This window comes from Centroberyx affinis, unplaced genomic scaffold (assembly GCF_046629955.1).
Source record: "Centroberyx affinis isolate AG114_WGS23_722 - 3 ecotype Tasmania unplaced genomic scaffold, CSIRO-AGI_Caff_v1 ptg001184l_1, whole genome shotgun sequence".
Classification (NCBI taxonomy): Eukaryota; Metazoa; Chordata; class Actinopteri; order Beryciformes; family Berycidae; genus Centroberyx; species Centroberyx affinis.
In genome coordinates, this window is record NW_027279710.1 from 197784 (window position 1) to 221152 (window position 23369).

At 43.0% G+C, this 23369-nt stretch overlaps 3 protein-coding genes across 3 annotated transcripts in view; all 3 read left to right on the forward strand.

Annotated features, from left to right (window-relative positions):
• Positions 1 to 641, forward strand: part of galnt18a (UDP-N-acetyl-alpha-D-galactosamine:polypeptide N-acetylgalactosaminyltransferase 18a) — a 111194-nt gene extending 110553 nt beyond the window's left edge. Inside the window, exon 12 of the mRNA XM_071524350.1 lies at positions 495 to 641. Within this exon, the coding sequence (XP_071380451.1) occupies positions 495 to 641 (147 nt within the window). The remainder of the gene's footprint in view (positions 1 to 494) is intronic.
• Positions 642 to 9208: 8567 nt separating this feature from the next.
• pyurf (PIGY upstream open reading frame) lies at positions 9209 to 10165 on the forward strand. The gene is made up of 2 exons (XM_071524351.1): positions 9209 to 9466; positions 10009 to 10165. The coding sequence occupies exons 1-2, from the start codon at positions 9264 to 9266 to the stop codon at positions 10151 to 10153; spliced, it is 348 nt and encodes a 115-aa protein (XP_071380452.1). The 5' UTR covers positions 9209 to 9263; the 3' UTR covers positions 10154 to 10165.
• A 248-nt stretch (positions 10166 to 10413) lies between these two features.
• LOC139648279 (phosphatidylinositol N-acetylglucosaminyltransferase subunit Y) lies at positions 10414 to 11251 on the forward strand. Its single transcript, XM_071524352.1, has one exon. It carries the CDS (start codon positions 10424 to 10426, stop codon positions 10634 to 10636), a length of 213 nt encoding a protein of 70 aa, XP_071380453.1. The 5' UTR covers positions 10414 to 10423; the 3' UTR covers positions 10637 to 11251.
• Positions 11252 to 23369: the final 12118 nt, after the last annotated feature.

Here is a 23369-nt window from a genome sequence, read left to right on the forward strand (position 1 = left end):
ACATAGCACTGTGCTTAACATACTGCTCTTATGGCTACCTATCCATGTGTAAATAAATCATAGGTTTTATCCAAACAGTATATAGCACATGTTAGTTTGTGCTTGATGACTGGGTTGTTTATTCACCTTTTGCCACTGGCAGTCCATTAAAAGTTTTTCAATGTGCCAGCAAAGGCTCTGCCTTCTGTCCAGTATATGAAACTGGTTCTAATCTATGATCATAGGCTGAGAAATTCAAAACAGAAATGAACTTATAATGCCAGATGGACGACATGCCTACGCTACTAACATTCTGCTGACTAACGCAACTTGGCTCAAATTGAAGCTTTTTTTTTTTGATTGGGCAGTTGAAACGGTGTTCAGCCAATCATGATGACCTATTTAGAACATTTATTGCCCAATAATGATTGCTGGCCGATCGATTGGGCCTCATGTCAAGACTTCATATATTATATTCCCTCCCTCTCTCTCTCTCTCTCTCCCTCTCTCTCCAGGGCGGCTCCATCCAGAACAGCGAGACTCAGCGTTGTCTGGAGCTGGTGGAGAGCAGACAGTCAGAGTTCAGTTTCCAGCTGGCCATTCAGGACTGCTCCAGTCAGAGATGGACCATCACCAACATACTGACCGTCCTGCCGCAATGACCGCAGTGACGCAACGCAACCGCCGCAACACATCTGTCTAGTTCTGAACCAGCGAAGTCTGGTTCAAGCCAGGAATTGCATTGCTGCAAACGGGAAAAACAAACTCATCCAGATCAAAGACGGACGGTTGCCAAAATCCCCTGACCATCAACAGTGAAAAAAAGAGTTCTGGCATACGTAGAAGAGTTACAATCCGGTTAGAAATGGACTAACATGCTGACCGACACAGGGAACTAAGCACCCAAAAAATGAGGATCGATAGAGGATGTGTCTTTAACGAGATACACTTAAAGACGTGCTTCAATCAGTTATGGACCATCAGTAATCTAATAACCATTTTATACCAATGACCTGAGAGAAGATAGACTCATAGAAGGGCAATTGACTCGAGTCAGGGCTCTTAAAGCTCTCCAACCTGCGACCGAGGCCAGAAATACAGTCCCTTGTTCCAGGAGACAGCCTCATGAAATCATATAACTACTCTGGTCATGGGGCCACACGGCAGAAACAGGCCCGTGATGCATTTTGGGTAATAGCCCCTCAGTGTCTCTGACCATCCTGGCAGGACGCACCATAGCAAATTGAGGGAGCATGGTTTAAATATGTGTGCGTGCTGTATTTGCAGAGGGAGAAACGCGAGGGTGTGTGATTGCTCATGTCCGAGAAAAATAGAACAGTTTTCAGATCCGAGATTCACTGGTTTGCAACGCAGATTGCCCTCAGCGGGGGAGTCGACCGACCGTCACGTACGGGAGATGATATGAGGAGAATGTTATGTCTGAACGGCTGCTTCCTCCGTCCTTTTCGATGGAGGAGACGGGTACGGAGTTATTACCGTCGGACGCCGCACGCCTCGAAGAGTCGATGAGGCGGGTGCTCGCCGCTTTCCTCGGGTATCGCACAAAAGTGAGAACCCGTGACAGCGTAATGGAGGATAACCAAGAAGTCGTTTTAAACTCGCACCTTGATAGAAATACTATCCTTCAGCCGTTTCGGAATTAATTTGATCAGAAGCGTGGCCGTCTATCACGCCGGCGGGGGGGGGGGGCCGGGGATTTGTGGGTTTGGAGATAGGGCAGAGACTCATCCGGAAAAGAAGATTTGGATTCGCTGCTGGGACACCAGCGCACGATAACGCGGAACTCTTGACTCGTGCGGCGTCGATACGTTCGCGTAGCGGTCGGCCGTTTAGGAAGTGATGCGTTAGCGTTGAGGAAGATCAAGCACACCTGAAGTACTTTGTGTTCAGTACAATATTCAGATCTCTTCTTGTCCAGGTCTGATTCCGAGGCAAGCGCATCAGTCTACTCAACCGGGCCGAGAGTCCGCGAAGCCTGAGAGCGCGGGTCAGAGCAGGGAGGGTCAGTGGCTGCAAGCTTGCTGGTTCCAGTTTCATCTTCATAGGAGACCGACAGGGCAAATGAGGAGTTAAAGGGAAAATCCACCCTAAAAAACTTGAGAACCCTGCTAAAAAAAACCAGCTGTTAGTGATGCACCTTGCATTTTCCATCCTGTCGTTCGGCGATGTATTGTTCTTACGTAGACGATGTAGACGTGTATTTTTCAAACGTAGACGACGTGACATCGCGTCCAGATATTTCCAGCACAGCAGTGGAGTTCGATAGCAGAAAATGTTTCGATCTAAAACATCAGTCCCTCAGAATCGAAGAGCGAGGGCTTCTTTCTAGAGCCGACATTTGGCACCGAGAGACGATCAACAGTCATACAGGGAGAAATACATCGTAGAAGAAGAGAGAGACTAATTTCTCCACCAACAGTAGCCTCAATAGACCAGAATGCAATGCTGAAAGTCCACGCTCCTTCTCTGGGGGGTGTCGAAAGGCATTCTGGGACATGTAGGAAATCACTAACTGAGGTAGACGAGGCAGGTTGAGGGAAAGTGGCTACAACAAAAACTTAATTACAACACTTGATCACAAAATAACTCCTGGAAATAACAGTGTGAGAGTATCTGAAGGTGGATTTTTCCTTTAAAAACCTGCTGCTGTATCCTTGAGCGGTACACTACAGTAAATACACTGGGGTGTGTGTGTGTGTGTGTGTGTGTGTGTGTGTGTGTGTGTGTGTGTGTGTGATTAAGAAACTAAAATATTTATCCTGTTATTCTATTTTAATCTATAAAAGCTTTGTTCCTTAAAGCTCTGAATCATGGGTATTCACTGGGTAATAATTTGCACAAATTCAACAGAGGGGATTATGAGCCGGTAAACTGGCTTTTCTGCACATATTTTCCCTCAAATCTATAGCTAAGGAAGGGGAAGGCATGCAAGAATTTGTGTTAACAAAGAAGAGTACTATCTCTTCTCATCCCCCGTTAAACACATTGTATGGGTCTGACTGGGCGTTTTTGATGTGTGGATGTATGTTTGAATACGTTTAGCTTTTGAGACTTGCATAGACACTGCTGTCAAAATGATTTACTCTACACTTACAGTGCTCCAAAAGTTACACACTGTCAAAAAAAGGTTTTAATTAAATATAACCCCTCTGCAATCAATCGCCCAATTATTCAAACCCCCAGCTTTCAACAATCTCTATCAATAATTCAACACGAAAACAGGACAAACCTATTCATAATTCATCTTAATATCATGTATTCAGAACTATTTTTTTCAATCACGGCCCGTTGAGGTACCAGAAAAACAATCCAGTAGTGAAGCAGTGGTAACGCCTGGAGGACTGGAACTGTATGGCTTGTATTTAGCTACCGTGTAGCATGTATTACCAAACCCCCTTGTTTCATTTCTGTTCTCTTTGTGGCTCAGGTTTGTCGATCCTGAAACCTTAACGGTATCTCGATTTATGGGGAACTGTTAATGTCACGTTATGGAAATGTCTAAGCTATTTTATTAGTGTATTTAAACTGGAATATTTATAAATACCTACAGTAAAAACCGCTGATGGCGAAACTGATCGTGTGTGACCATCTGTCTTTTCACATCTGCTGACAATGAATATGCAATTACTGGTCAACAAATAATTTCCCCACTGGGAGCATTGGGGGACTAGCGGGGTAAGTATGCTAAATCCTCGCAATATTGTGGATTTGAATCTGGCACACGACCGATGTTGCATCCTATTTTAGGGGCTGCACAATGCACTGCTACATATTGTGATCACCATTATTAGTCTCGACGATTTGAACAAAACTGCTTCAGAAATGACATAAAAGTAAGTTCTTAACCTTGACCACACTATTACCCCACATTCCCACATCTTTCATTACAAGCGAGGAAGTCAAATCTTCCATTAAAGGTCCCATATTGTGTAAAACAGGATTGCCCTTGCCTCTGTGATGATAAAGGAGTTGGATGTGCTATCATTATCATTTTTGTAAGAAATAATAGACTAACAAAGTGTTTTATTCAAAGCGGTTGAGCGGTTGTCATTGTTTATTACCGGAGAGTTTTCCCTACCTGTAGCTGCCGGGCCGCAGTGTCTCACATTTCACTTCACTTGAAACGGTTAGCCAATCGGAACAGAGGGGTCGTTAATATTAATGAGCCTTAAAGACACGGTGACAGAAACAGCCTGTTCTTGGTAAGGCTCAGAGAGATGCTGGAAATGAATGTGTAAAAATGGATTGAGAGTGTTTTTGGTACATGACACCACACACACAGCTTTGAATGGACCTCAAGACATAAAATAAAACACTGGAAACTGTAGAATATGGGACCTTTAAACATGTTTTGCAGCCAAGTGAAGAGAGAAAATACTGTACCTAATCAATATTAATATAATTTATGTCTCATCCTACCTGTGTCCTCACAGAGTGGCAAGCCAGCGTCTACTAAATTTTGAATTAGCTGGAAAGATGCAGGTTGCTGAATAGGAGAAGAGGCATTTTCCTCAGCGTCTCCTCCTGAGCCTCTCCGTCTCTGCTGAACTTAAGAGTTTGGCATCATGAAACATGTATGAGATGGCACTCTCCAAGCACAACTAACATCAATCCCAGTAATGCCGCTGTTTACTCTCCCACTCTCTCATAAAAGCCATCATTTGCATGCATACACACATACACACACACACACACACACATTTCACAGCTTATTTCACCATTTAAAGCAAGGGAATAAAATAGAAGTGGATGCTAAGTGTGATTCATAATCTGTGAGGTGCTAATGGGGTTGGGAGCAATGGTTTCCATATAATGGATTTACAGTAATCTCATTAAAAGAAATGGTGAATGTGATCCAATACATCACAGACCAAATTGCAGATACTTGCACAGATTTTAATAACGGTAAGTTCTGGGTGTGAGTGACTTTCTGTAAATTGGAATATGTTTATGTTGATCTATGTGTGTTTGTGCAAGGGTTAGACCAATATATCGGGCTGATATTGGCTTTTATTAAACATTAGAAATCGTCTAGTCACTGCTGATATAATGGAGGTTCCTTCTTTGCCACAGCTACATAAAAACAGTCCATAAAACCTGCGATAAAGTTTATTTTTTTTGCACATTTTATCTGTTCATTTAATTGCTCAATGTTTTTTTTTTTTGGTAGATGAATTCTCCGTTTAAATGAGTTTCCCCTACAAGTGCAGAGTCACCCTGCCTTAAGGAGCTGCTAACCCGCCTAAAAGAATTTAATTAGTCTGGGTTTCAGTGGAGAGTTTTAGCGTCCCGTGACGGTCTAGGCTTTCCCAATAAAACACTGAACACTTGTCTTTTTTTTGGGGGGGCATGAAAACTGTCAAATTTAACACAAAATCTCAGCGATGGGCGACTTCTGTCTAAAAACAGTACCTTCAAACACCCGTGGCGGAGGGAGCCTGGATTGAGCCGGAGTGCAGCCGACCTCGGGGGGGCAGCTGTGTGGGCCTCCGCAGCCTCCGAAGATCCACTAATTACCAGCCTCCAGGCAACATCCTACTCTCTCTCGTTAGCCCACTGAAGCGCCGGCTGGACTCTCTCTCTCTCTCTCCCCGTCTCTCTCAGTCCCACTCATTCCCTCTTTTCGCTCTGTCATTATCCTCTCTCTGCTCTCCCTCCCTCTCATCCCTCCTCCCCTCCTCTTTAATTCACTCTGCCCCCCACTTTTAATAGATACCTTTTATAGAGAGAGGGCAGCTCTTCACTAAATGGGCGCCCATGCTTTTTACGCGGTACACCTCCCTAAACAGCGCTTTCCGCTCTGTCTGTTTTAAGTGATGTGGAATATTTCTATCGACGACGCGTTCGAGCTGGAACTCGCCGCTTATACTGTTCGGGGGGGAGTCTGGTGTATCCAGTGGACCGTGAACACACACACACACACACACACACACATCCACGACGACGCATTCTGAGCGATTCAGGGCCCCGCGAGGTGCTCTGGGGGCCTCGACGCGGGAGCCGGTAATGACGCGCCCGTCGACCTCTGCTCACGCCTCATCGGCTCGTTCCTCCGCTGAGTAACAGGCTGCGTCTTAATTGAAGGGTAACACTTCGTTAACGCGGTTGCCAGGTGACCACGGAGACTTAATTGAAGGGCGACGCTTCATTGGATCCGATCCCGGAGCATCAATCAGGCACGCTAACGAGAGAGCCTGGCTTTTGTCTCGTTGGGGTATTGTCCCGCGATGAAAGGCAGCTGCTGCTGAGTTACAGGGGGGGGGTTCGGGTACAGGAAGAGGAAGGGATTGTGGGAGGGGAAGAGGAAGGAGGGGGAAGGGGGAGAAGATAAGGGGTGCAGAGAGGAGAGCAGAGGGCAAGAGAAAGGAGGATTACGGGTGCACGGGAGAGAGGAAGAGGGGGAAGGAGAAGGGGGAGCTCCTCGGGGATCTGATTATCAAGACGGAGCAAATGCCACGTCAGCAATATTTCTCACCATGGAAATGAAAGCACTCCTGGCAGGAAGGGGCGTAATCTCCTGTTTCTAATTGGACGAGACCTAGGCTCAGCAAGAAAAAGTGATCAGAATTCCGGTGGAGGACGGAGTGACATTGAATTCCCCGGTTCGATTTCTCAAAAGATGGCTCTCTTGTTTGGCGGGCTCTCTTTAAGTTCCCGTGGGCCATATGTAAAAACTCAGGGATACATTATATTAACTTTTTTTATTCTAATTCTGTGTGTAAAACAGTGAGAGGAAATATAAAAGTATTAGTAATCGGTGCAGTTAAGGGAGCAAGAACCTCAGCTGTCCTTAGGCGGGTATAAAAAGTATATCCCCATCCCTACAAACAAGATGAGAGCGCTAAAATGTGGAAATGGAGGCTTTTACCTTGTTATTGCAGCGGTAATGGAGGGAGAAGGGCAGGAGGAGGTGTGCAGTAATTTGACATTAGCATAAATACAGTATATGGGTCAGAGGTAATTAGGCCGAGGAGTGGGAATACTTGATTATACCCAGAGAAAGAGGTGAGGCGGTTCGCTCTATCATCGTGAAAACACATCTCGTCCTTTTCATTCACCGTGACAGTTGCCTGGTGAAAAAAAAAAAAAAAAAAGAATCTGAGAAGAGCCTCAAATCAAGTTGTGAAAGCTCCGTGTGTCGCTCTCGGTCTTGATCTCCTCTCAAAAGAAAAGCTGGAAAAAGCCTGACCTGGAGCCGGCGGGAAACTCATCACCCCCAACTCTCTCTCTCTCTCTCTCTCTCTCTCTCTCTCTCTCTCTCGTTGCTCCTATGGGCGCCAGGGCTGTCAGCGGGGAGGTGAAACGGCTCGGAAAAAGGTCAGCTGGAGGTGTGTGTGTGTGTGTGGGGGGGGATTGATGAAAGATCTGCCAGCGATCACCGGGAGGAGCGGGGTTGATAGAGAATCTGTCAGAAGACACCGGGCCCTCTCTGTCTCTCTCTCTCTCTCTCTCTCTCTCTCTCTTTCTGCCCACTCCTAGAAAAACTACAGAGACATGAAAAGAGAAGTTGATGTATTCCCTCCAGGATCTCCTACATGCAGAAAAACATTGGGAAATAAGACGGAAAGGGATCTCATGCAGGTCTGACGCAATGAACCAATTTAACGCAACATCGCTGGGAAAGTTCTGCATTTCGTTCGTATTTCACAGCGATGACAGGATGGGAGCGATATTATCTTTCCGTGCCCAGAAAGCTTAGGACTTATTAGTGCTGTAACAACCCTGGCAGAGAGGCCCGAGAACCTCCCTGCCAAGTTGCGATGTGCCTGTTGGTGTGTGGGGGTTGTTGCTGTCACTGGGGGGGGAAAAGTGTGAGGGTGTAAGGGAGTTTTTTTTTTTTTTTTTTTTGGAGTTATTAGTCAGGACAGTGCGACCTACAGCTCGGGACAGCGGGACGGTCCGTGGCGGATCGGGACTTTTGGAGTTACTCCACCCCCGGGGGGGGGGGTTACCGGGTGAGTCATCCCTCTGCGCCGAGGGATGATTCACCCGGTCGGCCTCGACTCGCTAGCCGCATCGACACGTGAGTCGAGATCTGGCAAAAGCAACGTCAGACTGGATTTAACCCGGTAAGCCATGCAGGGCTACAGGTCTAGATTTCATTGGCGGGCTCTGTTATTACCCAGAATCCCTAGAGGTCTTCATAGAGGCAGAGGGCTGGGAGGAAGTTGTTTGTTTCTGTGTGTAGGGTGAATACCACAGCTTCTCCTTAGAGGTCAATAAAGTTTATCAATCAACCAGTCAATCAATCAGTCAATCATTGCCCTACATCTGCTTCACATATAAACCTAAAAACTGTTTCTTTCTCTTGTTCGTATTAAGCAGCAGTCCTTAGAATATGAGCCACCCTCTGTCACAGATGATGGATATCTCTCATGAGTAAACACACTCAGCACCAAGAGGTGCACCGCCACGGAGTTACACAGCTGTATTCAAAGCCTGGCGGCTAGAAAAATGATATTAGCAGGTCTGTCATGTACAGAGCAGTGGGATATATTAAAGCTAGGAGCTGTTTTAAAACAAGTTGGGGCTCTGCCAAGAAAGTCTCAGAGCAATATCTTCGGCCATATGGGTGGGGAACGGATTCTGTTGCGGCTGGCACAGGGCTCTCTGACAATATTTAATATTGTATAGATTTAACCTGCTGGGAAATCATGTTCAGGGGGTCTGTGGGGCTTAAATGTAACTTCAGTTCAAACAGTGACTGTTGTTACACTCACAAAAGATGTACCTCTATCAGTTTCTTCCACTTCATATATAAGGTATTTTCTGATTTTAAGAACACATGTTTTCCTCAAATTTAAATGTGCAATTTCTTAATGAAAGCAGAAAGCACTACAGTGTTTATTTGAGGCTACTTCCATTTATCAAATGAAAACATGTTGGTTTATTTTACCAGATTTTGGTAACATTAAATCAAACGCCAAAAGCTAGAGCTTTACTGCGCTCAAAAGTGCAATACTGCCACCACGCGGACAAATGTGTGAGCTGCGCAAATATCCATTCTCTCACTGATGTTTAGCATTGCTATAAAATGACTGTTACATTTTAAAATGATTGGTTAAATCACTGACAACAAAGGACTGTGACAGTTTAAACTAGAAAAAGCTGGTTAAAAAAAACACTAAGCGGAACTATTAATTGAGCCACCGGCTTTTTCAGTTTAAAGGAAGCGGGAATCATATTGCGGTTACACCGATGTTACATGTGTAAGGGCGCTTCCTGTTTAGGAATCTTCAGCAAGTCGTAGAAAAATTTGGGTCATGTTTCAAAATGTTTTGAGTAGATTAGCGACAGAAGCAGGTCGTGTTCAGCGGTGTGTGAAGTATGCTCCTCTGCTCCGGCCCGTAGCGTCCGCCCCCGTGTCGGTAAGAAGCTTTACTGATGTGAAGGACGAGGCGCAGCAACCTTTCGACACTTCGCTGCTCCAGTTCCTCGTCTGTCCGCTGTCCAAAAAGCCACTGAAGTAAGTCACAGGCAGCCACTAAAGCTAGGTCGCATCAGCATTAAGCTAGGAGAGGTTGTGCTGTATATGACTATTAAACATCCAAGATTTCTTATTGGATACCACGCCAAGTTTCTATGAAACGGTGGTAAACACAGAGATTAAACGGAGATTAATCAATTTAATCTAGTTTAATCTCTATGGCAGTGACAATGTTGTATTGAAAACAAAGAACGGAGATGTTCAATAATTCGTTTGTGACTGATATTAGTGAAACTAATTCGTAATAATTTCATCTGTGGCAATGCATTGCAGCGCTTGAACAGTAGCTAATGCTGCGTTCAAGTCACATGGGAAAGATAAAGGTAGATACAAGCTTCCTACTTGACATTGCTGTTCACCTCAGCTTTCAGGTGGTAAATACTACTAGAAAATACTGTTCAACTACATTCTTAAAAATATATATGTTATGTAATTAGGATACATTCAAGAACCATTGATAACAGTGTGCACCAAATGGAAGTGATATCATTGTGTTGCTCTTGTCCCTGATTCTCCCCCAGGTACGAGGTTAAGACCAATGAGCTGATCAACGAGGAGCTTGGCATCGCCTATCCCATCATCGACGGCATCCCTAACATGATCCCCCAGGACGCCAGGCTCATTCAGAAAGACACAGAGACCCCGGCTGAGCCAACACAAGGATAACCATACAGGCACAGGACTCTCAGGCACTGGATTATTTCTGCAACACTGTAATTGGATCCTGCTCGACCCCGGTGTACTTTAAATGATATGTTGCATTACTGCAGATTAAGAACTTACACTGCAGTCTAGCCACTTAGCTGAAACTCACATTCAGGACTATTTAAGTTCAAACATACTGCACACCTTCCTATTCAACACACCTTCCATCTTAGCCTACATGCAGTAATTCTCCCTGATATTTATTAAACCAGTAGTATACCAGAAGCCAGTATGTTCTCTCTGTCCAACCTGGTGGTGCTGGTCCCGATCGTGTCCCTCTGCGGCTTGTTCTTCTCTGCTGCGGTGGATGAGAACTTCCCCCAAGGCTGCACCAGCAGCAGCAGCCTGTGTTTCTACAGCCTGCTGCTGCCGGTCACCATCCCCGTCTACGTATTCTTCCACCTCTGGAGCTGGATGGGGATCAAACTCTTCAGGCACAACTAGGCTGCTCTGTCTCCGCTCTGTTAAAGGGGAAAATCCACCCTAAAACATTTTAACACCGTTTAAAAAAAGGTTGAGGAAAAGCGAGTACACAAAAAAAGCAATTTGTAACACTTCATCACAAAATAACTCCTGGAATGTATCGAGCATCACAGATTGATTATACCTAACCATGTAAGAATATGAGGGTGGATTTTTCCTTTAATGTGTATATATAATACAATGTGATCGGTTATTTTAGCTTGGTGAGGGCTAACATGTAATGGAGTGGGAGGTTATGTGAATAAATATTTTCTTAGCTGAATAGTGCTCACTTGGTTTCTTTACAAGGCAAAGTGATAGTATATCACAATCATGTAACACAGCAATTTCCCCACAAACTCCTGTTGACAGTCTCATGTAAATGTAAACCACAAGGTTATACAGTAAACCCTGAATATTTGGTTGGCACAGATTGATTCTACAAGTCACCATGTCTGTCCATTCGTTGTTTGACATCTGAGCCTGAATGGAGTTCACTGTTTAAGCAGAAGTGGAAGGTCGACTGTTTTATATATGTGACTTGGAAAATGGCAGATGTATAATGGAGACGAAATGAATAAAAGAGAATTTGAATGGTGAGTGTGAATGACTCAACCTTTAACTTCATTGGGTTCTATGGCAAAGCAGTGTTTATATTCAAAGCCAGTATATCCAGCAGTTCTGCAGTAATTGAAATGCCATTCTTTTACAATAAATTAACCTTGAATTGATAAAGCATTAATATTCATACAGAAAGTTTTATATGAATTTTTCTCTTAACGGAACAGACTAAGCTAGGAACATTCATTTTATATTTTCTGATAACATTCAAAAGCTGCCATTGAAACTTCATTCAAAGGGTTAACTCAAGAACAAACTAATGTACACTTACAAACGTTAAGCCCATAACATTATAAAGAACTTCAATTTGAAATGTTTAACAACTTCCAAATAAGTGCATAAACTCATTATCATCCATACAATTAGGAAATTGATATTGGATGTTATTTTTTTCTGGGAGTTCATTTTGGGATATACAAGTTCCCTTCATTTCTAATGGGAGATTACTGTTATCCTTCTTTGTGTCCCTAATGAGATCGTTCATTCTTGTTGAAACTGTCCCTGGTAGATCATAAAGGGATCAGTTTGGGTCTACAGTGTTAACATCACAACTTCCTCTTCAAATGCTCTTACCTTTCAAGGATAAAGTTCAGAATGAGCTGCTGCAGCAACAGTTGAAATGTGAGTCGCCCATAACTGGTACTCTTCAACCCAAGTTACTGAAAAACCATCCTCACATTCCACACTTTGAATGGTGTCTACTAGAAATAGTAAGTAAATACCAGCCAAATAACCCTACCAAGTTAGTGTCCAGGATCCTTACTTTCCATCCCTGTATGGTAATAAAAACCTCAGTGTCTCTTCCTGCTTTTCTTCTCCCTGCTCTGTGTGAGCTTCATCAGTGGGGACTCCGCTCTGGGCGACTGTCCCTCTCCCTTCGTCTTGAAAAAGAAGGACTCGTTCAGTCTCATCTGGACCGCTCTGACCTGAAGTCAAATAAAAACGCCAGATAAAAACCTTGCTGTAGTTCCTCAATAGGTACAATAGCTATAGAATAGAACATAATTCCAGTCAGATGTTTTTGTAGGTTATGGTAGTTTATAGAGGGAAAACAACTTGACACTACGCAAATAAGAGAAGCACCAAACTTTAGTGTAATTTTTTTCTTAACCTCCCTCTGTAAACGGCTATAACTGACAAAAAGATCTGACCAAATTTCAATGTGAAAAACCTGCAAAAATGCTGAGAATCAAACAGAGGGCCAAATACTTTTACACAACACTAGAATGTGTAATAAAAGCATCACAAACATGGGAGATGACATGAAATAATGTAAACGGTGGATTTACACATGAACAAAAAAATATTTTCAATCCAACAAAAGCCAGATTTGACGGTGCAATTAGCTGTTCCAGTGTAAATCCAGTTAACAGTTTTTAGAGGAAATCTCGAATCACCTGGGTCATGTCCAGCTTGCCGCTGCGCCAGCTGGGCTCGTTGTCCTCGCTGGAGGTTGTCGTGTCGGAGGACTTGGGCTCGGACTCGGACTGGGGGCTGGGCGTTGTTTCGTCTCTCCGTTGTTTGGTGGAACCCCACAGAGGCTGACCATGAGGCTCTTTCATTCCTTTGCCGTCTTTCACTTCTGAGGAATACGACGGACGCTCGCCGATATCTTTGTCATCGTCATCTTTGATCTCTACTGGTGAGGATGACGGTTTCTGGTCAGTGTCGCCCTCATCTTCCATCTCAATAACCGAAGTCTTCACTGAAAACAACAAACACCCGCCCAGGTCTGCTCTCGCCCTTTGCGGCAGACTCAGGTCCAAAGGTTTCAAGTCCTCGCAGCTTCTAGTCGCTCTACTCTCCTGGCAGAACCCGAGGTACGAGGAGAGCTCGGCGGTGAAGAAGTTCTCCGTCTGCGTGGAAGTGTTTGCTGTCGACATCGGGGGAAGCGGGAATGACTTTTGGATCTTCTGGCTTGATGTGCAGAAGTCTTTCTGTGGCTTTGCGTCCAGGTGGGTGTTTACCGCCATCGGATGCTCCAGGTAGGAGTTCACTGCCTTGGGCCTCACAGGTATGGGGCGCAATGCTTTTGTCTCCTGTGTCAGGTTTGTGTATAACTCTATCTTCTTGGGATCCCCTTGTGATGTGTGTAACCCGTCTGTTTTGTCTACGAGGAGGTTTGCCTTTCTGGAGCGCTTTTGGAAATGCGGGAGTGTATCCTGTGCCTGTGGACGCGTGTCTGACCCTTCGTGACGCTGCGTTCTTTGTGTCAGAGGTGAGCGCGACTCCCCGTCCGGAGGTGTAGCGGCGTCCTCTTCGTTGGTTTCTCCGCCGGACGGCTCAGAGGACGATGCTCTGAACGTCTTCTGAGTGATGAAGAGGTCCTGGCTGTTAGTGTCGTCCGCGGTGCATTGAGAGTCGTTATCCTGCGGCGGACCCTGGCTCCGCATCGAGATCTCGCTGTCTCTCGCCGCTTCGCTCTCTAAGAGGATTCTGTCTCTGGCCGATTGAGGGGACGGAGAGGCGATTTTAGGACGTTTGACACGAATGCAGCCGGGCGATAAATCGAACGCCACTTTCTTTTTGGTTTTGGTTTTCTTCTTCTTAGGGAGGAAGTCGCAGGTTGGCTGATCAGGCTTTGGCTTCTCAGAGCTGCCTGGATGAGATGCGGCAGGCTTGTCAGCAGGTGTTTGCTCGGGTCTCATCCGGTGCGCGACGGGGTCGGACGCGCCGTTGCCCTGCGTGAGTAGAAAACTGTCATCTAGTCCTAATGGCGCTCTCTTCTTCTTCTTTTTCTTCTTCTCTTTCTTCTTGTCCTTCATTGCCTCTTTAAATTTGCTGTTTTTCTTTTTCTTTTTCTTTTGGATGCTGCCATCGTTTTTCAAGGCTACGCTGCTTTTGCGTTTTTGCCCCGTTTTGTCCTTCTTGGAGTCCTTCTTCCTTGTTTTCGTCCCAGGCGAGGCCCAGCAGGATTCCCAAGAGAAGTCCGCGTCTGCCTCTGCACAGTCAGCCATGATCCTGTATTACAGAGAGATATTTATTTATGGTAGATTCATAGTTATGAATACACAGTTTTTGCATTCAATTAGCTTGAAGCCAGCCTCTCAATAGATGAATATACTCGCTTTTAAAACAAGAAAAAGCAAAGTGACTGACGGTCAGGGTGTCCTTCAGCAGTGTAGTGGTGGATGAGGAGGCAGGCACACATCTGTGACCACACCAGACTAAAACTAATCCTCAGTGCGATGATCCCCCCTCACTTATACTGCTTGACTAATTGGGCCCAAGCTCCCTCTGCAACACTAAAGCCCATTTTATCGGTGTATAAACAGGCTCTTAAAGTGCTAATAGCCGCCACCACCACAGCATTCTTTACAAGTATGATCTCCTGAGCTGGGGAAATCGACTTCTCGGATGCATGCCTCATATTCAAGGTACTTTGTGGAAGGGATCCTTAAAAGAAAACTCCCTAAAATCCCTAAAAAACTACCGGCAGGAGATCCACAAGGCCTATTTTCTCAGTTAGAGCCTCTCATTGGAAGAGATTTCTGGTTCTACCTATTATCATTTTACACACAAATGAAAAGATTTGGCTAAAATCAATCAGCCATGTGAACACAATTCCTAGTCCTGTTTTCTTAACCCAATGCTACTAGTGCCTGTTTTGTCTACTGTCATTTTTGTGTCACTCACTTTATGTAGTAGTTTGCCTACTTGTTGCTTTGTTCCATGTACAGACACTTCAATGTCATTTTATATCTGTTCTGTCTGTCTGCTTCAATGTACTTGCTTCTCTTTTGTCTGTGTCAGTGCTTTATGTTGCTTTGGCTGATACCTGTATATTGCTTTATTTTTTATCTGTGTGTCTCAGTGTATTTTTTTGTTAGGCTGTAACTGCATGAGTGTTATCTGCATCGGTGTCAAGCTTCTTCGTGAGGCTTTAAACAGCACCTTGTATGTTTTTTATTGGTATTTTTATGTTTTGTTTTTTACATCATGCCCAGGCACTACAGTTGAATACAGGCACATTTACAGACATGTTGATTAATGTGCACTGCCTCTAACTCAATAAAGTAAAGACTGTACAGTATAAATCAATAATAGGATGACGGGTGAGTATATTATGTTCCCCAGAGAATGAGGAGAACACTCTCCATATGCAGTATATCCTTGACAGCACTACTGGCCTTCACACCTATCGTTTAACACTTGAATGCTTAGGTTCTCTGGCACTTCATGAATTCATGAATTACAACAATTGTATAAATGAGTCAGCAAGTATTAAAACAACACAGTGTACCTGAATCTTTACAGGAAATAGCATTGGAACAGGTAAGGTGACATATTTCAATGAAAAATATATATTCATTCAATATTAGGCAACAGTTATCTGTACATGGTAAAACAGTTTTGTCTTTATGCTAACCTCAACAAGCTGTTAGCAAACTAATTTCCCATCCTTTCTTTTCTCGTTTCTGTAGTTTATCAAAAATAAAATATGACCATAAAAAATGAGTTCGTTTGCAACAAAGTAGCATTATCATGTTGAGGAACTGCTGTTAGCTGGGAAAGGGACAGCAGGACGCTACAATGTAACTTCTCAATTTATAGTTTTACACTTTTTGGCTAATCGCAGCTGAAAGCTCGTGCAGTAGTCGCATTAACGAAAAGAAAATGGTGAATTTAGCGAAGCCAAGTGACACAACTTGACAGGTTAGCCTCTTCACTTGACCTTTCGACCGCAAATTGTTGCCAATAATGTAGTAACACTTGGTAAGAAACATATTCCTGCAGCCGCTGGACAGGTTGTACAATAAAACATCACTAAAGAAAGATTTTTCGAGAAGAAATCAATTATTTACCTCACGAAAGTAGTTTCTCCCAACTCTACAGGAGGACTAGGCTTCAAAGGAACAGTTAATACCGCCGATAGCTCATGCTGCATTCAAGTGCTCCTCGTAAGCTCCAACTTCTCAGCTGGCAAGTTGTAAATACACCGTCGTAAATTTTGTCTTTTTGATTACGCCAAGGAAAATGTACAAGATAAGAAACATCACAAATACTTCCCAAGATATTAAAATTACAGGACAAAGTGAGAAAAAGAAGACAACGCTTCAAAAGGAACACACCAAAACATCAGAAGGAATACATGCACACACACAAGCAATTAAGTTGGCTGTAAAAAAAAATAAAATAAATAAAAATAAGAGAGCATTTCACTTATCACATATACATTTTTTTTTAAGTTTATCTATTCATATTTTTCATGAATTTTAACCCGAGTCATGCTTTTCCATTTACAAATATGAATATATTTACCAGAAATCATAATCAGGTTAATAGTATCAGAAATGTGTAATGTTATATATAGATATTCCATGCTCTCTCCCTAAACATCATACCTCGGCAACTCGGGTATCAGACAAAATTCCCGACGTGCCCAGTCCCATTTACCGATTTGTTGGGTTGTACATGTACGTTTACTCTTAATTTCGATGTTTTCGACTGCACATGAAGGCAGCATCAAGTCCTCTCCAGTCTGATGCTGATGTTGCGGCCAGTATCGAACCGGTGTCTTCACGAAACACTGAAAACAACTCAAACATAATACAATTTCTAGAAAAATCAACTTATAGTAAACATGTGGGTTAGCCGAAGACAGCTGGGGGTGTGTTTGCGTCAGCTTGAAAGGTTAAATAGTTGAATTCTTTTGGAATAGTCCATATTTGAAAAGTGTTTACAATTTCACCACTAGATGTCGCCATTTGCCCTCCGCCATTCATTTCTCTTGGGAAAAATGCTCTCAAAACGTTGAATAGTGACTATGACTCTAAATAAAAACGTATCACATTCATTGAATTACAGTCTATAAAATAGATTTATATTAAGGAGGCAAAGTTACTGAATGTACTTAGATTATATAGCATTTGAGTGAAATATGTTGCTGCTGCCAATTTTATGCAGGTAATCAGTAATTCGAAATAGATCAAATTTAGGATTTGAAAGGGTAAAATTAGCAACTTTCCTACTGTAAACCTAAAATTGGTGAGTTGGACCCAGAGTTGACTGAATACCGCCAGTCAAAACAGACTGTGTGTATGGCCCTTTGTCTGATGCTGAACCACACTTTGTTCAGTTCAGTTTGTACAGCAGACTATTAGCTTGGTGCCACTTAACTGTTACTGAAGGAAGAACAAACCTCTGAAATGACTGTTCTCTATTGTTTCCCTTTCCGGAGACTCAACATGAGTGAGTCTGTGATGCAGCAGAAAAAGAAAAAAGACACTGTATTGTGTATGGTGTATGATGCTTTGATGAAGGCTTATTTGCTGAAACATATTAGCCTGATGTTGGTATAATTGAGGTCTTGTCATATTTTTTATGGAAGTTCAGAAAGTGATTAACTTAAATCCTTTGTTATAATAATGGACTCAGTAGCATTACGGCTACTGTACAAGAAAAGCAGACTTTCACCACGTGTAAGCATTGATTTCCAGGCAAATGTAATATTTTTTCACCCAGGACCATAAAGGCCAATATGAAATGTACCATAAAAAGCTACAAGAATACAGCATTTCCACTGTAGAGTTGCAAGTGGCCTGACTCTTCAGATGCCAATTTCTCCTGAATAATGCTGTGACCCATTTCTATCTCCCCAACCTATTAGTTTGACAAAAGTCCTGTCCTTCGCTCTGTCTGCAGCACCTGCTCACACACAACACCGCCCTGTTCCCTTCTGAAGCAGGAGTGAGTATTTCTACTGGTAAGCAGAGGGGGTGTTGAAGTGTTTATTCGACTACAGGGATTAGCTAATGGGCAGTTATGGACTCCATTTAACACCAAAGTGGGTGGATGGATAGACTTAGTGCTGAAGCCTGCTTGGTTTTGGGCTACAGAGATTTGATATGGGATGTTGTATGAGTCAGTATACACTATGTGACTTACGGTAGTGTGTACTTTGTAAAGTGATTTAGCCAACTTTGGAAGATCTGACTTTCAATACTGAGTCCCACTGAAGGAGCTTTAGTGCGATTAAGGGCATATTGACAATCCATTAGTTAGCTGATGTTGCGTAACAGCAGAGAGACTGAGGATTTATACTCTATGGAATGTTGCAGTAATTTATGTGCTGTATAAGGGCGGCTTCCTGTGCACATATTGCATCCATTCTTTTGATAATATATTGATAATTTAATTGGTGAGTCTTTAGCAAGGTAAAAAGACTGCATGGACCATATTGGCCTTTAAAATGTAAGTAAACCCCAAACCCAAATCTGTGTAAAGACTGACATCTAATGGTAAAAAGCATGCTGCTGAAATTGCCATCTGCTATTGGCTGATCTTGTACTCTATAGAAAGTGACATCACCTGGCAACAAAGATCAGCCAATAGCAGATGGCCATTTCATTAGCATGCTTTCTACTATTAGATGTCAGGCTCTACATAGATTTGGGTTTGGGTTTTAGTTAACTCTTTAATGAATCAAATGAAGTTAGTTCGAAGTTAGGTAGATTTTTGTTGTTTGTTTTGCTTTGCTATAGATTTGTGTGGTGCTGCTTTATTACCTTTACCTATTACCTATTACCTTTATTACGCCAAAGAAGTAATGTTTTCACCCGCCTCTGCTTGTTTGTCCGTCCATCCGTCTGTTAGCAGGATATTTCAAAAGCTTGGCACGGATTTCCATAACACGGCTGTTGTGGAGAATCAGATGTATCGGACACATTCATTCAGTGTCTGTCAGTCCACACATGTAATTTGGTTGATGAATAACATTGTATGCCCTGCAGATTGGTATCCGCCTCATCTGTTTTCCACTCATCTGGGTGCTACATTTGCTTCTGCCTGCAAATTTCCAACAGCTAAATCCCTGAGGTCTCAGTGAAGAATGGTGCCAGCCTTCAACTTTGCTTTTTATCGCTGATTTTGGGAAGCAGACAAAACATTATTCATTTTATTTACACTTCTATCCGCAGTAGCTGGGAATTTGTTGGCTTGTAAATGGCCTAATGTGAAAATATGACCATACTGTTTGTGTTACTGTCTTGCGGCAACCTCATTAGTTCTAGTGGAGTGTCTGCAGCAGTGAATATAGGTGTCTGTCACATAGGTAAAATTAAAAATAATAAGGTAAGGTGAGAGGAGAGATGAAGCACGGATCCCTTCCAGCTGTGGCCGTTGTTCCTCCACCCACACGAACGAATGGCGTCTCGCTTTGTTAGTCAGCTCTGCATTTGTTAGTCATGGCGACTCACGCGGTCAGGCCTAAAGAAAGACTCGATTACCCTGATGAGACGCATTTTTCTACCAGGGGTCTGGGTCAATCCACTTGGAATCCAGTCAATTCAGCGAGTGGATGCTCTTAAACAGGCACAATCGGAAGCTCTTTGTGAATTGATAGTGTATTCAGTCCAACCCTGATGACTCGCTATTCATGTTAGGCCTATTCATGTTTTCCTTAAAAACTGTATCTTACCATAAAGAAGAGGATGTCATCCCCATTCCAATCACTGAATTTACTAAACGTACTGCTCACTTTGCATAGGATCAGAAAACTGTACATTTGTTGCACAGATCTGATCTTTTCTAAACAGGGATGAATCTGATTCCAAAGTGGTTTCTTAGTGTTTACACACACAGGAAATTCAGGAAATTCAGTTCAATTTACATTAATGCAACATTTGATCGGTTCTTCATCCAAATCTCCAATAAATGTTACGTGTTGTGAGATTGGAGAGATTTAATATATGCGCTCAAATAGACTGTCAATGGCTCAAAGTTTATCATTCTTAAGCTTAGACATTTTTAGCCTTGGACCCATATAAAATCAATATAATCTCATCCTGGAGCTCAGCCACGTGAAAACACGTTTGTGTTCGTCATGTGGGAAATCAGAAAAGTAAGCTGTTTTGGGTCGTGACTGGTAGTTTAAAGAGGCAGTAAGGAAGGTTTTTACTGCCCCATGGCACAAAATGTCCATAATATATCTGTGGAGGATGATAGGGTTGTGGATCGATACCAATGACTCAACAATTCCTTTGCCAGCTGCTGAGATTTTTGGCTTTCAGTACTCACTTCCCGGCCCCTACTCTGTTTTGGAACAAAAACAAGACACTAATTCCTTCTGGTCACCAGTAGATGTTGATAAAGATCATAGATTAATGCACATTTAAAGGAAAAATCCACCCTTGAATATTATTATACTGTTATATATCATCTATTTGTGATGATCAATGCATTCCAGTTAGTTATTATGTGGTTGCAATTTACATTTTTGTTGTACCCACTTTCCCTCAACCTGCCTCGTCTACTTCTACTTCAGTTAGTGATTTCCTACATTTCCCAGAATACCTTTGGACAACCCCCAGGGGAGCTTGTTGTTGCATTCAGCTGTGGGTAATGGCAATATCATTGTAAAAGCAAGGGAACAAGAGTTTTTCCAGTCAGGTCTTCTACAATGGAGACGTGCAGAAATGCAAGGTACATCACCAATAGCTGTGTTTTTCTAACAGTGTTAAAGTGTTTTGGTGGATTTTTCCTTTAATAAACGCTGAATGAGAGTATACATCCCATGATGATCTCAAAGACCCACATGGAAATCACATTCTCTCCTTCGAAACCATTTACATATTGGAGCTGTGATAATAGCCATAATCCCTCATCCTAATGTTCGCATCGTGTTCCTAGATTAGTCCTGTCGGGGGCATTGGATCCACATCTGGGGAGAGTTTTCCGTTGCCATGGTGACCAAGGCTCTGGAAACTGAGTGGGAGGGAGGGAGGGGGGTCTTTTACATTTCCCATCAGGTGTGAAGGTGTCGAATTGAATGAAATGGTCCAAACACTTGCTCTTCCCCACTCAATCTGCCACTCCACATGTGACTGTATGTGTGTGTGTGTGTGTGTGTGTGTGTGTGTGTGTGTGTGTGAATGTTGAGAGTTCTCAGACCATCACAGAAATTTTGGACCTTGAAATCACATATCACCCTTATTCCCCTACACACACACAAACACACACACTCAATCACTCACACACACTCACTCACATATACAAATCATAGACTTCCATATGGATGTTCAGAGCTGTCATTTAGACACACACACACACACACACACACACAGTCTAAGAGAACTCTTCGATTGCGTTGGATGAAAGAGACTGATGTTGATTCTCATATAGATTTTCCCAAGATTCTGTAGTAAACAAGATGAGCTTGATCATTTTACTCTAAGACAGCAGCGAAAGCAAATCGCCCCTCTGGCTATAGAACAGAACAAAACACCCAAGGCAGATGGTTTATACATTTTAGACTCACGGCAGAGTTATTGCTTGAAAGCCAGCTGCGTGAAGCCGAGAAGGAGCGAGAATGCCACAAGGGCTTGATGGGTCGTAATAACTGACTGTGCGGCAGTTAAGACTTGCTTCAAATTGCAATATGAATCATTCATCTCTCTGCGTTTGATGATCCTGCCTGGCAAAAAGAAATCAATTGGATGGGTGTAACGTGCAAACTCCACTCATCCTTCCCTCCAGCCAGACCAAACAGACCAGTCGAATGAAGCGAAAGGATTTCAGGTAGGTGTCCGGTGGCAGCGGCACCAAGTCAAGGTGTATTGCCTCAGGGGGCCAGTCGGCAGTTCTGGGAAAAGAGGGTCAAGCAGGAGTAATGAAGCGCCCGTAATGTCAAGAGAGAAATGAAGGGAGCACATGAGCTGTTAAAGTTCTCCCGCCTGACCTTCGACCCCGCATCGTAAATCCCGCCAATAGCACCGCTTTGTAAAGCATTCGTACTCATTGTCAAGCTTAACAAGCATTTTTACCTCTGCCAAGGAGGTTATGTTTTCGGTGCCGTTTGTTTGTTTGTTTGTCTGTTAGCAGGATTTTGAAGAACTACTGGCCCGGTTTTCGTGAAACTTCGTGGAAGGGTGTAGCATGGGCCAAGGAAGAACCCATTACATTTTTGGAGCGGATCCGGACCCACTCACGAATTCTCTGAGTCTGTGGCTGGTTGACTACTTGAGGGCAAATACATAAATGCACACCAATATTTTATAGGAGCAGGTTGGTGGAAATCAAGACTGGCTTAAGGCAATATTGCATTTTCTTGGTAGAACGTTGCAATTTTCAACAGACATGTAGGAGTCCATGAAGAGTCAACCTTTAACTGAACGGATAATCTTTGAACATTCTCCTTCAAGTCTTTTGCTTTAATAAATAATTGCTAACTCTCAAAATTACTTATTACAAGCATGAGGTTTTGGCTAATGGATAACGCTGGCTTACTTTAAGAAGAACAGGAAAATCCACACCAATACTGGGGAGGTGTAGGGTGGTGGAGAATAAATACTGGCATAAAACAATTTCTCACTCTTGTACAACATTTATATTTTTCAACATGCATAGCTACATATGAGTTCATGAACAATTATCCTCCATGATTTGCTGCTATAGAAATCCATAACCCTGACAGGTGTACAGAGTTTTGTGACCTTTTTTCGAAAGAGTGATAACTTCAAACAGTCAAAACTGTTTCTTGATAAATACATCAGAATACAGACAAAAAGAAATATATGTCTGGGCTGCCTATATATGAACTATTACTGTTTTGACTGTGTTTAAAAGTGAACGCAATTGAGGAATAGAAGTATGTGGCGGTATGTGTGCTAAAAAGTGAATTCCTATCCACTAAAGTTAAGTATTTAAATCTCCAGGTACGATTTTGTTCCAATTAATTTGTCTGAATTCTTAACAGTGTCTTATCAAATGCGTTATCAAGACAAACAGAAACTTTTATTTCTCTGAATCTCACTTCCTTCACATTTTCAATTACTCAACCAAATACGCTTTCCTTCATCAGTTTTGTGATAGTGCGATCCCTCACAACCAACATCTGTAATGAAATGTGTTTTCTCCATAGTCTATTTGGTATGACCCAAGATGATGGGAATCTCTGCTATGTTATGTATCTTCTCTGTGGCCCATCTCGGGGCATGCTGTCACCCTCTATAAAAACCAGAGGATCACCTGAAATAGCATTGCCGTGCTCCTTATTTACTCCCCTGTTGCTATTCTGGACTCTGAGGGACCAGCTTGGCTTACTGATGCACCTGACTTGCAATAGCTGTCAATGCCAGGTCAACGATAATGCTCT

Excerpts from the sequence above, each read along its gene's own strand:
- pyurf (XM_071524351.1), top strand. The coding sequence starts at position 9,264 with ATGTTTCAAAATGTTTTGAGTAGATTAGCGACAGAAGCAGGTCGTGTT. Across the intron at positions 9,467-10,008 it reads CTGTCCAAAAAGCCACTGAA|GTACGAGGTTAAGACCAATG; the intron begins GTAAGTCACAGG and ends ATTCTCCCCCAG.
- LOC139648279 (XM_071524352.1), top strand. The coding sequence starts at position 10,424 with ATGTTCTCTCTGTCCAACCTGGTGGTGCTGGTCCCGATCGTGTCCCTC.